The 14489-nt window shown below is 40.7% G+C and overlaps 1 protein-coding gene across 2 annotated transcripts in view; it reads left to right on the top strand.

The window, feature by feature from the left end:
* The window catches only part of TNRC6C (trinucleotide repeat containing adaptor 6C), a 103034-nt gene that overhangs the window by 69464 nt on the left and 19081 nt on the right, over positions 1-14489 (top strand). The window contains exons 6-12 of one of the 2 annotated variants that reach the window (XM_058817228.1): positions 4782-4991; positions 6220-6386; positions 7025-7129; positions 7572-7652; positions 8251-8308; positions 8516-8661; positions 13997-14146. In XM_058817228.1, the coding sequence (XP_058673211.1) occupies positions 4782-4991; positions 6220-6386; positions 7025-7129; positions 7572-7652; positions 8251-8308; positions 8516-8661; positions 13997-14146 (917 nt within the window). The remainder of the gene's footprint in view (positions 1-4781; positions 4992-6219; positions 6387-7024; positions 7130-7571; positions 7653-8250; positions 8309-8515; positions 8662-13996; positions 14147-14489) is intronic. The other variant, XM_058817229.1, reaches the window with a different exon arrangement.

The raw sequence follows: 14489 nt of genomic DNA, 5'->3' as shown, positions 1-14489 counted from the left end.
GAGCAGCAATTCCAAGGGATGGATCCCAGGGGTTTCCCTTCAGGAATTGGGCAGGAGCCCCCTTTTCCCAGGGCAGCTGCACAGCAGCATCCTCGTGCTCTGGGGGAAATGTACACGGACCTGAAACATCCACAAATCATCCAAAACATGGGAAGCAAGTAGTGAGTGTCTTGTCTCCCACACAGACAGGGCCCTGCACTTTGGGTTTGTGCTGTTTAACTCTTTTTCCTACTCCAATCCCTCTCCACTTGTATGAGCATTTGCAGCCTCTGCAGAGAATCCTGTCACCAGGAAACTTCTGCAATCCACAACCAAAGTTCATCCAGCAGCAATTCTTTTCCATGCAAAGCATGATTGTGTTATTAGAGCCTGTTCTACAGTGCACACTCATCTAAAATCCTGCAACTCTTGAACTCTGTAGTTACCATGGGCTTTTGTCACCTGCGTGGGTCATGATGAGCTCTGCCAGTCACTTTCAGGGAGTATAAATAATAAGGAATCATGGATTGCATTCCTGTATAAGTAGAGAGGAGTTGGCAGATGGAAGTTGTCACAGTCACACGTCCTGCAGGCAAAGAAGTGGATTTTAATTCTGCTGCACAGCCCTAGTTAGGAGTTCACAAAGGATTAACAGTTCCTTTTGGGATTGGAGTGTATGCTTTATTAGTGTGGAAATAGAGGCCAAGTTACAGTCTTGTTATTCAAGTTGTCACCCATCCCCAGAAGTTCTCCAGATCCTTTGAAGGCAGAACTTAAAAGCCATTGATGGGAAGCAGATGTTGGTAAACACTTGGTGAAAATAAGGAATGCTCTAAGGAGTTTCATTTTCCATTGGAAAAGAAGAGGGAAAAAAGAGGGGGAAAGAAATAGATGATGTGATAGATACAGTCTTTAGTGGTTATAGGAGCTTATTTTTAAGGTACTAGTGAATTATTTAGAAAGAGGGGCAGAAAGCTGGTGGGTTTGGCTTAGATTGGGGTTTAATCAGAATTACTTGTGCATAATTCTTCCTAACATTTCTAACTCATGCAGCTTTGATATGGGGGGAATAGGAAATAAGAAATGGCTTTGCAAACAGAATTTATTTAAAGAGATTTTTTTTGGATCACAAACAGCATCAGATCCTCCCTCCAAGTGCTGAGGAGTGGGCTTGATGCTTTCCTGCTCATTACATCAGGAGAGCCTGGCAGGGTTCCAGCATCCTCCAGCTGAGGAAAGAAACAACAGAAGATAACACAGCCTTTCCTGTGGGGATTGTAGGTCACAAATTAAGGTCTTTGTGGTTACTAGAGAGTGAGGAGCTTAAGTTTTAAAAACCTGAACTGGGTCTAAGTTCTGAAAGCTCCAAACATCTCTGTTCCTTTTATAATCCTGTGCTGCTAAGTGGAAGCTCACATGGCAGTGCTTTTCTTACTTTGAACTTCCATCAGAATGGATTTGAAAGCAGCTCAGCTTTGGGCTCCTTTAGGGTGCTCATGTGAAAGCCTAAAACCCTCTGGTGGGTGCTCAGCCCATGAATAGCCAGGTTTTGGGGGGCAGCCAAGTGATGCTGAGAGAGCTGCCCTCGATTTTCACACAAGGGTGATGTCACTGCTGAAACCCAAATTAGAGCTTTCTGAATGCTCAGTGATGAACTGGAATCCCTTTCAGAAAATGAGAATTTGAAAGATTAAAGCTTGTAGATGGCTCTTAAATGTATATATATTAAACCCAGAATAATTAGTGTGTAATTAGTAAACAACCTCTTTTTTTGCCTGATATCTTCTTTTTTATCTATATAAGGTTCTAAAATTTTGGGTTGCCTGTATTGTGCTCGTGTGCTTTGGTATTTATCACAGACCAACAACTTGAAAGAAAACAATTTCTGCCATCCAAATAGCTATAGGGTTATTTTGAGGGAAAACAACTGCATCCTGCCACAGCTTAGTTAACATTTCACTTTCCCTTGAGGATTTCCTGTTGGCTGTGGTCCAATGTTAATTATGTTTTTATTTCTATAAAACAAAGCTCTGCCAATGTGTCCATGTTTATTACTTACTGGGATCTTTTCATTTCTTGCAATTCTAACAATGTTTCAAAACTTCAGTACTAAAACCTCACTTTCTTGCCAAAGAAGCCTTTAAATGGAGCACATTCTGTTGTGAAACAACATTTGTGAAGATCTGGGTGGGTTTTGAGGAGCTTTTGCCAGGACAGCCTAAATCTGTATCATTTTCATCGGAAAATAGGAAGTTTTCTCCAAGCAGAACTTTTGAAAATGTTTGGCCAGGTTCAGGTTTTTTCAGGTTTTTGCAGTGCACAGGTTATTTTTTCCAGCAGCCTTCAGGTTTTATTTACTAATTTCCTGCACTTAATTTTATCTGTTAAGATAGTTTGGAAAACTTTTTGTAGATTTATTTTGTTTGCTTTTATGTACTTGTACTATTTTCTGTTAGTAAAGGCTGGCTCTTCCATTATTTGTAATCCCATATTATTTCCCGCTCAGTGCATTTAAAAGCACTTAAAATAATTTGTACATGACACATCTGTGGCCTTTAGTTGAAGTTGAATTTCTAAGGGCAACAGAGGAACCAGGTTTTTTGAGGTTTTTACTCTATAGCATAGCACACTTTGGCTTTTTAATGTATAAATTGTGTTTTAAGGATGATTTCCTAAATTGAATTAGGTAAAGTTTCTAGTAGAGGTTGCATGAAGCCAGGGGGATGTTAATACTCTGCACTGTCCCTGTTTGCAGTCTGGGTGGTGTTGTGGAGATGTTTTGTTTAGTGTTTCATTTGCCTGCAGTTAATCTTTTGCAGCTGCCAATATGATTTAATACTCACAGTTGTCTGCCAGTTGCCTCCTGAGTAGTGAGGCAGAAACTCAAACAAAGCCTCCCTTAAATAAAGTTGCCTAGAAAATACAAGCAGGAACCTTGAAATTAGCATTTCAGGTGCAACACCAAGGAAGCTGTCATGTTAAGTACAGGTTCATTTAGGTACATCTGTGGATCCGCCAGTTTATCTTCTTTACACACCTTAAAATAACCAGAAATGTAAGGTACATTGCTGGAGCCTAAACCATGGCATTTTTGTTTCAAATGGAAATAGCTTGAATGAAACAGTGATATTTTGAGTTAATTTAGGAGCTCTCTTTAAATTCAGTGCCTCTTGCTGGTAGAGAAGGAGTTTTCTGAAGCTGCCACACACCAGTGCAGACTTTGGCACTCGCTGTGCCATCTGCACTGGCATCAGTGTCTGAGAGAGCTGCTGTAAGGAATAGAGCCTAAGATAAATATATAATGGAGAAACATGGTATCAATGCACAGCTCTGGGCCCATCTATTTGATTGTTTTCTCTGCCAGGCAATGTTTGAGTTGTTATTGGCAATGGATGCTGCTGCAGCTTCTGGTAAGGGGAATTCTGTGGCATTCAGTGAGTTCTGCAAGGACTTGTTGCTCAGTGAACCATTATGTTTGGGTATTCCAGTGTATTTCAAGGTGCTGTTAGACACTCCCTTGCCATTGCCTACCTATTCTGGGTGTCAATTTGTACAAAAAATGTTACTCCTGCTTTTTGAAACCTTTCCAGAGTATTTTTACAGATGCCATTGTGGAGCGAAAAAAAGGAAATAATGCTGTGGCAAAGCAGCATCTGGTCATTCACTTCGAAAATACTCATCTTAATAACATTCATCTCCAATGAAAAGGGAAAAGTTCCTAATTTAGCAGCCTAGTTACAAGTGGAATTTTTAAACAGACTGAATTCTACAATATTTGTGAAGATCTCAGCTGTCATGTAATGTGATGTAGGTTTTTTTACAATTGTAGAAAAATAGGTTAGTGTCAGGTATCTGTAAGAATTTTGTTTTCTTGCTTGTTGTTCCTCTCTTTGTGCTGGTTTACAAAGTACCTTGAACTCCACCTGTGATCCAAGTCCTCTCTCCAGAAAATCTCTGGTAACAATGGCTGTAAATTCAGTTTACCCCTTTGCTGTGTTGGTCAGGTTGCTCTGTAGGCTCAGGAGCCCTGTGGCTGTTGCTGCAGGGCTGAAATCCTGTCAGATGGATTTAAGAGCATTACATTCAAGGCCAGCAAGACTAAAGCTGTTTCTTTGGAGTAGCTTACGTCTTCAGTGAGTTCATGTAATGCTCTGTAGGAAAACAGTGGCTTCTACCTGCCATTCCCTGTGCTTTGATTATGGATTCTCATTGCAGTCTTGATTAATTCCCCTTAAAATAATATTTATTATAATATTTAGGGTCAGTGATGAGGGATAGGTAGGTAACCATGAGCTGTAATAATAGCTTTAAGGAATACATTCAGCACAGATAATCTTCACTCAGATTAGATACAATCAAACAGCATCTTACTGCCAGGGCATGAGAAAAGAAATTTTATAGTTTTTAAACAGTGAAAAGGAAATAAAAAAGGTTAAGATCTTTCAAGGAAGCAAGGCCCAAGTCAGACTGGGGTCTTGGTCTCTGGAACTTGGCCCTGGGCAGGTGGGAGCAGCTGCACCTTGGGACCAGTGTGGTGCTCACTTGGCAGCCTGGTTGCTCCTGGCGCTGGAGAAAAACCCTCTTTCTGTTGTGTTAACAATATTGCATTAGTATTGAATTAATAAAAAACTCCTAAAACCAAATTTAAGGGATTTTTTTAAACACACTTAACTACAATCACTGTATGTACTTACTGGTTCATGCTCTTTCCTGCGAAACTCATGAGCAAAATTTAAACTTTTTTTGTATTATTTGATGAAGAAACCTTACCTCTCATCACTGTTCTCCTTGCCTTGCTCCAGCAGGCTGGGGAGAGATGCCTGCTGTCCACACCAAGAGTGAAGCTTCCTGGGGAGAGCCTTCCTCCCCTTCTGCTGCAGTTGATAATGGCACTTCAGCCTGGGGGAAGCCCCCCAGCAGTGGGACTGGGTGGGGAGAGAATCCTGCCGAGCCTGCAGGGACCTATGGAAGAACAAATGCTCCAGCTGCTGCCCCAGCACTGTGCAAACCAGGTACACACAGGGCTGCCACTGTCCTGCCAGGGGAGGGGGTTTGCTTTGCCACTTCTGCTTTTCTCTGCATCTCAGTCACAGGAGTTTGCTTTGCCACTTCTGCTTTTCTCTGCATTTCAGTCACAGGGCCGCCTTCATTATTTCATTCTCAAAACTGTTAGCTGTCACAAGGCCACACTAATCCAAATACCCAGTTAATTCAAAAATATGAATATGGTGCATCCATCTGGAAATTTAAAGGAGAGTACTGTTGTCTGATTGAAAAGCAGGATGGCAGAGGTGCAGGAAACTGTGAAACTGCAGAAGAACGTGACTAGGTCTTAAACCCTTGGTGTCTAAAAGAAACCTGTATTGGGATGAGAAGCAGTGGAGAACAGTCAAGATAGAATTGATTCTGGTAGGAAAAGCAACACCTGAGACCCACTAATGATAACAACCTCATGTTGGGTTAAACTGAGTGAGTGGGTGTTTTCTTCAGCCATTAAAACTGTTGCCAGGTTCAGGAACATCCTGAACTACTTCCTGCTTTGTGATTCCTAACTCGTGGTATTTAGTAAATCTCCTCCATCTCTGAATGTCCTGAGGGCCACTGTGATTGCTTTAGACTCTCCTCTTGGCTTTGCAGGTTGCCTAGAGATTCTCTCCTGCATAGTGAGACATAGTTAGAATTCCCAGAAAACATAAAAGAGGGAGTGAGAACTCTTAAGATGAGTAATCCCAGCTTTAAACAGAGTAAACAGGAAAAAACAGACTGAGGTGACACAACCTCATCACTGAATGTGAAGTGTTCCTGCAGCCCACAAGCTCCTTTCAGATTCTTCATTCTTCAAGATGGGAATGAGTGTCTGAGCATTAATGACTTGGAAATCTGGTTTGTTCATGGAAAAATGTGGTAGGTAAAATGGTGAGATTTATTGAAAGCAAAATAGCACTTAACAAATGTGTGCTCATACTTTGCTTCCTTGTTCCTGGGAGAGTGGAGTGGCCATGACCACAGATCTTACTGGTTCTGGGAAAAGCAGGACTTGGAAGTTGCTGGATGTTTTCTTCTCTTAAAAAACTTCCCTTTTTTGTTGCTAGCTTCAAAGAAGACATTCTAAGCTATGTGATGAACAACTTTGTCTCTTGAAAATGCTCACATTAGTACACTGGATATGGCACAAAAGACTATTTCTGTGAAATTTGCAGGAAACTGAATAATACTTTTCTTCTCCCACTTTCCTTCCAGCTTCAAAATCTATGCAAGAAGGCTGGGGCAGTGGTGGGGATGATGTGAATCTCAGTACTAGTCAGTGGGAAGATGAAGAAGGAGATATGTGGAATAATACTGCTTCACAAGAGAGCAGCTCCTCCTGTAATTCCTGGGGGAATGCCCCGAAGAAAGGACTTCAAAAGGTAAGACAAAAATTAAGACACTCTCTTGCAAGAGTGGAATTAGTGTAACGTTTGTGGAATAAGTTGTCACAAATTTGCTGGTGCATTACACCTGAAATTAAAGCTCTGACACCTGAACATAAGCACAGCTTGCCACTACAGTGGTTCAAGTACAGCCTACCTTGTTTTCAGGGGAAAATGGGAGATCTTTGAATTTAGGCATGTCAGATGCTTCGGGAGTTTTGTTGTTGTTGCCTTTGTTTTCTCTAAGTTTTATAAACTTCCATGCATTCTAAAGAAATTATAATGTATTAACAGAAAGAGAAGAAGGTGTTAAGGGGGCTTTCAGACACTTCCCATGGTGGTGGAAAAGCAAACATTGTGATGGAGCTGTTTAACACAAAATGCTGTTTTCTATTTGTGAGGACAGTGTGTGTGTGTGTGAGAACAAAGTGAACTTGTGTTAATGCTGCACTCAACCGAGAACGTAGACAGTTGTGTGAGGAAATTTTCCATTGCACAGCCTTTATTTCAGGACAAGGCCAGGCTGTAACTTAAAGGAATTGGGAATGCTTTTAGCCACTTTGTTTGTTAATCCATTAGCCAACAGTTAGGCCGGTGATTTGATCAAGTATGGTTGTTTCTTGTACTGTCCACAGCCCAAAACAAATCCGCGCTTGTCCCTTGGTACTTTCTGGAGAACTGAAAAGAAGAGACTTCTTAAGGATATTGTGATAGAAAAGCTGCACAAAGATCTTTTAAAGGTGTTTATCTAGACGCTCTTGTTTGTTTTTAAGAAAATACACTGAGTAACATTCTTAACTTCAAGGTTGCAAACTTGTTTTTGGGAATGTTTTTCAGGAAGTGTTGTACTATTTCAGCTTTATTTCGTTATATTTTTCTGCCAAGGATTAAAATGAAATACTTAAATTCAAAGGTGGCTTTAATTCAGTGGCCAGCAAATCAAATACTAAATAGTACACTGAACACCTATTCAGCTGAGATAAATTTTTACACTTTTGGGGGAAGAGAATCTTAGTCGCGTTGCTCGGAGGGTTCTTCAATACTTTCTGAATTAATGTACTAATACATCTTTCAGTAGCATGTGCTATTAATAAAAACCACTTACCATTTCTTTTATGTACATCTCACTACAATGAACGTGGCAAGCAGCCCATTAATGGAATCTCCCATTTATTTACTAAGGGCATGAAGACATCTAGCAAGCAGGATGAGGCCTGGATCATGAACCGTCTGATAAAACAGCTCACAGACATGGGCTTCCCTGTGAGTAGTGCTCAGGCAGCACACTGTGCCTTAGCTTTTAGCTTGTACTTCTGACTGTGGCTGTTTCAGACTGTAGCTACACCAAGATCTTCAGTCTCCAGGCCAGGAAGTAGCTCTGACCTGCATTGAAACATACTGTGATTTCAGAAATCTACTCTAAACGTATTCAGTGCTCTGAGATGAACTGGGATAAGATTTTGAAGTTCATAGTTTTATAACAACAGGTATTACTTTGAAGTGCAGTAATAATCCCCTCCCATTCCTCTTTTTTCATTAAACAGGTGAAATGAGAGTAAAGCTGGGTTGTTTCTTAGAGAAAGTCATATCATTGTGATATTTGAGCTGTTCATGGAAAACAGGAAGATGTTTAAACAGAACAATGTGTTTCGCCTTGTAGAGCCAGTACTTCCTTGACAAACTGAAATACCTGAATTGTGAGAATTGCTGAAAGCAGGAAAAAACCACACACAGACATTATTTAGGCTGCTGAGTAAACATTAAGCCCAGTATTTAAGAGTTGTGTCTGTTTTCTCAGGTTACTTTGAAATCACATGGACATGATTGCTTTTCCTCTTAACATAATTCCTGTTTTTAACAGAGAGAGCCAGCGGAAGAGGCCTTGAAGAGCAACAGTATGAATCTTGATCAGGCCATGAGTAAGTATCTGTGTAAGTAACTTTTTTGTCTTTAAAGCAACACAGGAACCCTGCATGATTATAAACATTTGATTAAACTCCAATTGATTAGAAAATATTTATTTTCTTGCCTTGCTTTCGTAAGCAAGATGAATTTCTCTGAACTGTTGTTGGCAACTTTGCTCCCTTTACCTCACTTTTTTCAATATATTTCCCTTTTCTATGCAGGTGCTCTGCTGGAAAAGAAGGTGGAAATGGACAAGCGTGGAATGGGAGTGACCGACTATAATGGAATGGTCACCAAACCCCTTGGCTGCCGCCCACCACCAATCTCCAAAGAGTCTTCCATGGACCGCCCCACCTTCCTTGACAAGGTGAGCTCAGCACAGGAACGTGGTGCACAAGTCACAGTGTAAAAATGCTGATGATTTCCACTGTCTGCTTAGAAAGCGTAGAAAGAAATGTGATGAATGTGGTTTTGTTCCTTTTCTTGTGTTTTTTCAGTCTTGTGGGGAATTCAGTTCTTGTGGAAAGGAGCAGTGATTTGATTTTTACATAGAAATAAAGAATGATCATCCCCAGTTTTACACTTGAAAACTTGCTAAGGAATCAGGAACACAGTAGAACTAGAAATGGAAAAAAAAAGAGCAAAAAAATTAACCACAGCAATCTATGAGAGTGCAGTCAGTGAACCTTGCTCAAATTCACAATCAGGCAGGACCAAGGCCAAAATCTTCAAGAATTAGGCTCTTAATTTCTCTTCTTTTAGTTTTGAGCTTCTTAGAAATGTCAGTGGAAGTTCAGTACCTAAATATGAAGGAGGAGTTCAAAATATTCCAAGAATTAGGCTCTTAGTTTCTCTTCTTTTAGATTTGAGCTTCTTAAAAATTTCAGTGAAAATTTCAGTGCTTAAATACAAAGGAAGAGTTCAGGTATTTTTGTTATCTCAGAGCAGACATGCACAGTCATAAATAGCTTCTCCAATGAGCTTCCCTTTCTGTGATCACATATGACAAATTTTCCAGCACTATTTAATAACTGAGGAAAAGGCTCCAGAAGTTTGTGATGTCAGGGATTCAAAGTTACTAAAGAAAAGAATATATGGAAAAGTGCAGCCAAAATTTCATTAGGAAATTAGATTTACAGCCTGGACAGAAAATCCTACAGAAACTTAACAAATCACCTAAGAATCCCTCTGAAAATTATTGATAAGTAAAGAAGAATCTCAGATGTCATTCTGTGTTTCACAGGTTATTTAAAGGTTCATACAGATGAGTGGTAGAGGATTCTGACCACAGAAATCAGTGCTTTTGACAAACTGTGCTGAAACCAATTCATTTCACATGAGCTGTGCACAGGGTGTGAGGCAGTAATGAAATCCACTCATATAAAGCTCATTCTTTGCCATGGCAGACTTTAATGAATGTGTTAATTGAAGGCCACAAAAGATGCATGCATGCCAGTTAGCCTTTCCTTTTCTTGGATAACAATACCTTCAGCAGTGAAATCCTTGCCAGAGAGAGAGGTGCATTATGTGCAGCATGATGCATAATTCTGGAAACATATGTTAAACACAACTATTGAGAAGGGAGCACTAAAATCATTAATATTCATACAGTAAGTAAAATCTATCAGTCTAGGCATAATCTGTCACAGTGACTTGGCTCTAACAAAGGAAATAATCCCACACTGTATTTGTTAGCTATCACAGTGTTGAGCAACTTGCTAAGTGAATTAAATAAATATAGTTCCTACTCTAAGAACACAGAGTTTTTATTCCTCCAAAGAAATTCTTTCCAGATTTACAGCTCATGCTAGTTAAGCAGTTCCTCCAAAACCTTTTTGCCCTTTGAGGTACTGTTTCCAGGCATGAGTCTGGAGCTGTCTTGTTTCTGTTTAGGTCATCCTTGGTGAGGAACAAGTTCTCCACACAGCTGGACAGAGCACTCCAGCCAGCATTCCTTGTTTTACTTACTGCTTTATCAACTCATCATCCTTTTGTTTAATCCTCAATAAGTTCTGCAAGGTTCCTCTCCATGAATTTGTAATTTGGGGTGGTGTAATTTGGCTCATTGTTACCACTCAGCTCAGCTCCATTAAAACACCATCATTTTTCTCTAAACAGCTAAAGCCAGCACTTAATATTTTTTTAACTTTATACATTTGAGGAGGGCAAATTTCCAACCCTGACATTTGCCTGTGGACCCAGTGAACTCCCTGTTCTCTCTGCATCAGGAGTGATCTGTGCAATTCAACATCACCTTTGAGTGTTTGTTTTCTCTGCTTGCTGCAGGTGCTCTTTATTCCATGTCACACTGAGTCAATCTTCAGCACTCATTGCTTTGTTAATTTATTATTCCTCAGGATGTTATCTTGACCTGTAGCACCATAAAAGGACAGGGGAGAATATCCAGTGGCCTTGAGGGAATAAAGATGCAGGCCTGATACGTGATCTCAAGCACATTATGTCACACATGGTGGCAGGCATGCTGTGCTTAGGTGTCAGGTTTGCCTGAAGATGTTACCTGGTGCCCTCTGGAGCCATCAGATTTGTAAGAAAAACATGTCAGATTTTCTTGGAAACATCCTTAAAATACCAGAAATAAGCCTAGAGAAGGGATCTTTTTTCCCCAAGTGTAGAGTTTGGCTTGTGACTCTGAAATTCTTACCTTGCAGATGAAGTGTCCTTTTCCCCTACCCTCACAGTCAGTGATCAGCTCCTCTGCTCTACTACTGCAAAATTCAGGTCTACAAGCTTTGATGCCTCTCAGCATCCAAAAAAATCTTCCAAAAATCTTCTGACTAAACCTATTCCTTGTTTCTGATTTGAACATGGTGTTTGTTGGGATTTTTCAGCCTCACATTCTGAGCCCAGTAATCTCTGGGGACTGTGATTGGTTTTCATCTTTGGGACAATAAGGAGAATATTGTGTTAATATGGAGAAACTTTTTTAGAGGTCACAATTAGATAATGATCACTAGGATTTTGAAGTTTCCTTTTCAATTCTTCTTTGCTTCATCTCTGCCACCTGTGATCCAGTGACTGAAGCCATTTTCATCACCCCTTGTATGATGAGCAGTTCTTTGACTATTGCATTTCCTCCAGGTTTCTTTTGCCTAATTCCTGTTTGATTGGAAGATAACTTTATTTTAGATGAGATTTTATTACTTTAACTTCCTCTTTTAGGAAAGGATTTTTTTATTTCAATCTTTTTTTTAAGAAGTCAGTGTATATTTTCCACCAGCTACTTCTATAAGTGACTTTATACAAAGAGCTCTGGCAGATTCATCAGCCTCTCATCTGCCTGTTGAGACATTTTGATTCATGAAGTGGCAGTTGTTGGCAGGTGACTACCAAAGTGTCCAGGCGTCCTCTGCTAAATTGTCCATATCTCATAAGACTAAAAACCTTTGAATAATTCCACTTGCATTCTGTCACATTTGATATGTGAGACTATTGTGAGAGACTTCCTAAAATCCTAAAAAACTCCAGTGTGGTGCTTTGTGTTAGATAACTATAGTAGGAAACATTGCTACCAGTAGGATTTTGTGGGTGTGCCAAATCCCTTAAAATAAAGTTAAAAGCAGTGCTGGATTGAGCATTTATGTGATGACTCAGTTTTTAATTGAGTAGCCTGAGGAAGAAGTGTAACATAAATTTGTAAGAAAATCACTGAAGAGGAAAGGCTAGGTGGAAAGGATTGTTCTTCAGGAAACAATTATTACATAAGGGATCCTGAGAAATAATGGGTCAGAAACCACTGTGAGCAGTAAAATTGTCCTCTAGTCTGGCTTGAAAATGCTAAAGGGTGCCTTAATTTGACAAACTAAAATACTTCTTGTTAAATAAATTGATTTTAGTTCAGTTATAGAGCACAGATTTGTGCAGCACAGTGCAACAAGTTCAAATTAAATAAAATAGAACCAGGTGAATATGAATAAAATGTTATAAACTCACACAAAGCCATTTGCTGCAATTCAGCCAAGGAACACACTTGTGAAGGAGTCTGGAAATGAAATGCCTGAGTCTCCAGTGTGTCCTTCACCACCCTTGGCATTGCCTCTATCCAAATTGAGAAAAAATAATGTCAGCAAGGCAAGACTTGAATAAATTTGGGGGGCAGGGAGGGTTTTTCATGGTCAGTAGGTCTGTCACATAGGGAACAATGGCATCTGAAGGGGAGAGCGAGCACCAAGCTTGAAATTATTTTCACTTTAAAGGGGGAAGGGTAGAATTGTAAACATGTGTCTGTGATCTAAAGAGAAATCCTTGAACCTGTTACTGTCATGCAAGCTGCAGTTGTTTGTGGAGTGTGACTGATGTCCAGTAGAATGTAAAATATCTCAAGCTGAAAGGCCTTGGGGATATCATTAGAAAATGTCAGTGTCCCCCTCAGGATAGTCAGATAGGATGTCAAGTGTCACTTTGCCTGATAGTAAAGAAACTTTTCCTTTGCATCAAAGGACAGCTGTAGAAAATGCATTTTTCAGGATTAACTTAAAACATATAATTCACTGAGCATGCTTGCTGCATGAGGTCATCTGTTTGGGTATGTGGGAAGCAGACTGGGCTTCTTTTTCAACAAAGGAGCCTCACCAGTATCTCACAGTCTTCAGGGGCATTGAATTTATTGGTTGAAATAAAGCTCCTCACCTCTTTAAAAATCCTTTCCTTACAATGATTATACTGCCTGAAAAGCACCAACCCAGCACATTGCAAATCAAAGCTTTTTCTCTCTGCCTGTTTTTCTGGAGCCCTACTTTGTACACAGTGTTATTTGATCATGCTTACCCCAGGCTTCCCAGACATCAAAGCACAGTTTGAGATGGAACTCAGTGCCCCACTGAAACACGAGCAGAGAGATCTACCTGTTTGATTGGGGGTGCTGTAATTTATTTTATTTTCTGCCTTGCTGTTTGCCCCCTCCTGTGCATCAGATCCACGCTCAGCTGTGCTTCCTCACAGCCCAGTTAGCAGAGAGGGCTCCTCCTGCCTTGCTAAAATCTGCCTCCTCCTGGGGATGTTCAGGAAGGCTGCCCAGCTGATATTGTCATTACTGGGGTTGCTGGTTTGTGTTCACTGGCTGCCTTGCAGTGTAATGTTTCAGAGTGTGGTATTAATAACTCAGCGCTGTGTGAATATTAAAAGAGGCTCGTGTGTCTCAGTTAGGAAAGGGGATTAATGCAAAAATGCTTTTTTATGAGCAGAGCTATGATGTGGAACCTAATCCAGACTGGTGTCAAATAAGCTGATTTGGCCTTTCCCAAGTCTTGGGTTTATTAAAGTGTTGGGTTATGTCTGGAGTTTTCCAGACAGACAGAGGGGCTTCCCTGAAATGTGCTGGGCCTCTCCTCTTCCACCTTTCAGTCTGGTGGAGAAGAAAGGAGAAAACCTAAGTGGGGAGGAGGCAGTGGCCACGTGATAGCTCTGCCATCAGCTGCTAAAATTCTCCCTTTCCTCTGGGAAGGTGGGTGAGGGTGATTGTGCATTTGGGGGATGAAGTAACAACAAAGTTACCAAAAACAGTACCTTAATCCTGTTTCTCTCTTTCTTCTCCCTTCACTCCATAATTTCCATTCCCTGCCATTCATCCCTTTTTTTATGTATCTCTTTTTACTCATCCTCATCCTCCTGTGTCTCCATGGGACTCTGGTTTGTGCTGTGGGCTCGTGGCATGCACACAGCTCACCCTTTCTTTCTCCAATCAGGATGGCGGCCTAGTGGAAGAGCCCACTACTTCACCATTTTTGCCTTCACCAAGCCTGAAGCTCCCCCTTTCAAACAGTGCACTCCCTAATCAGACCCTGGGCGGGATTGCCTCAGGGCTGGGCATGCAAAACTTGAATTCTTCTAGACAGGTAAGGCTGTTGGGGGAGATGCCCAGGGGAATTTGGCTCTCTTGGAGTAGCTGTTAGTGCCTGTCAGCCTCTTCCCCAGGAAAAACGGGTTTAAACTGGAGGTGCAACAGCTTTGTTCATGTGAAATATCAGAGAGGAGCTGCCTGCTGTGTAAATGTTTCACCTTACAGGACATAAAAAGCAGTGTAACTGTAATCTGATGACACATATCCATCCAGAAGAGACTGTAATGTTGTGGATTTATACCCCTGAACCCTGGTGTGGCTCTGCCTCCATTGATGAGAAATCTCTTTTTTTGAGGCATTGCTAATTGTCCCAGAATGTAAGGCAGTGAGATTGCTCT

This window comes from Ammospiza caudacuta, chromosome 19 (assembly GCF_027887145.1).
Source record: "Ammospiza caudacuta isolate bAmmCau1 chromosome 19, bAmmCau1.pri, whole genome shotgun sequence".
NCBI classification, from domain to species: Eukaryota; Metazoa; Chordata; class Aves; order Passeriformes; family Passerellidae; genus Ammospiza; species Ammospiza caudacuta.
This window is presented reverse-complemented; position numbering and strand designations above follow the sequence as displayed.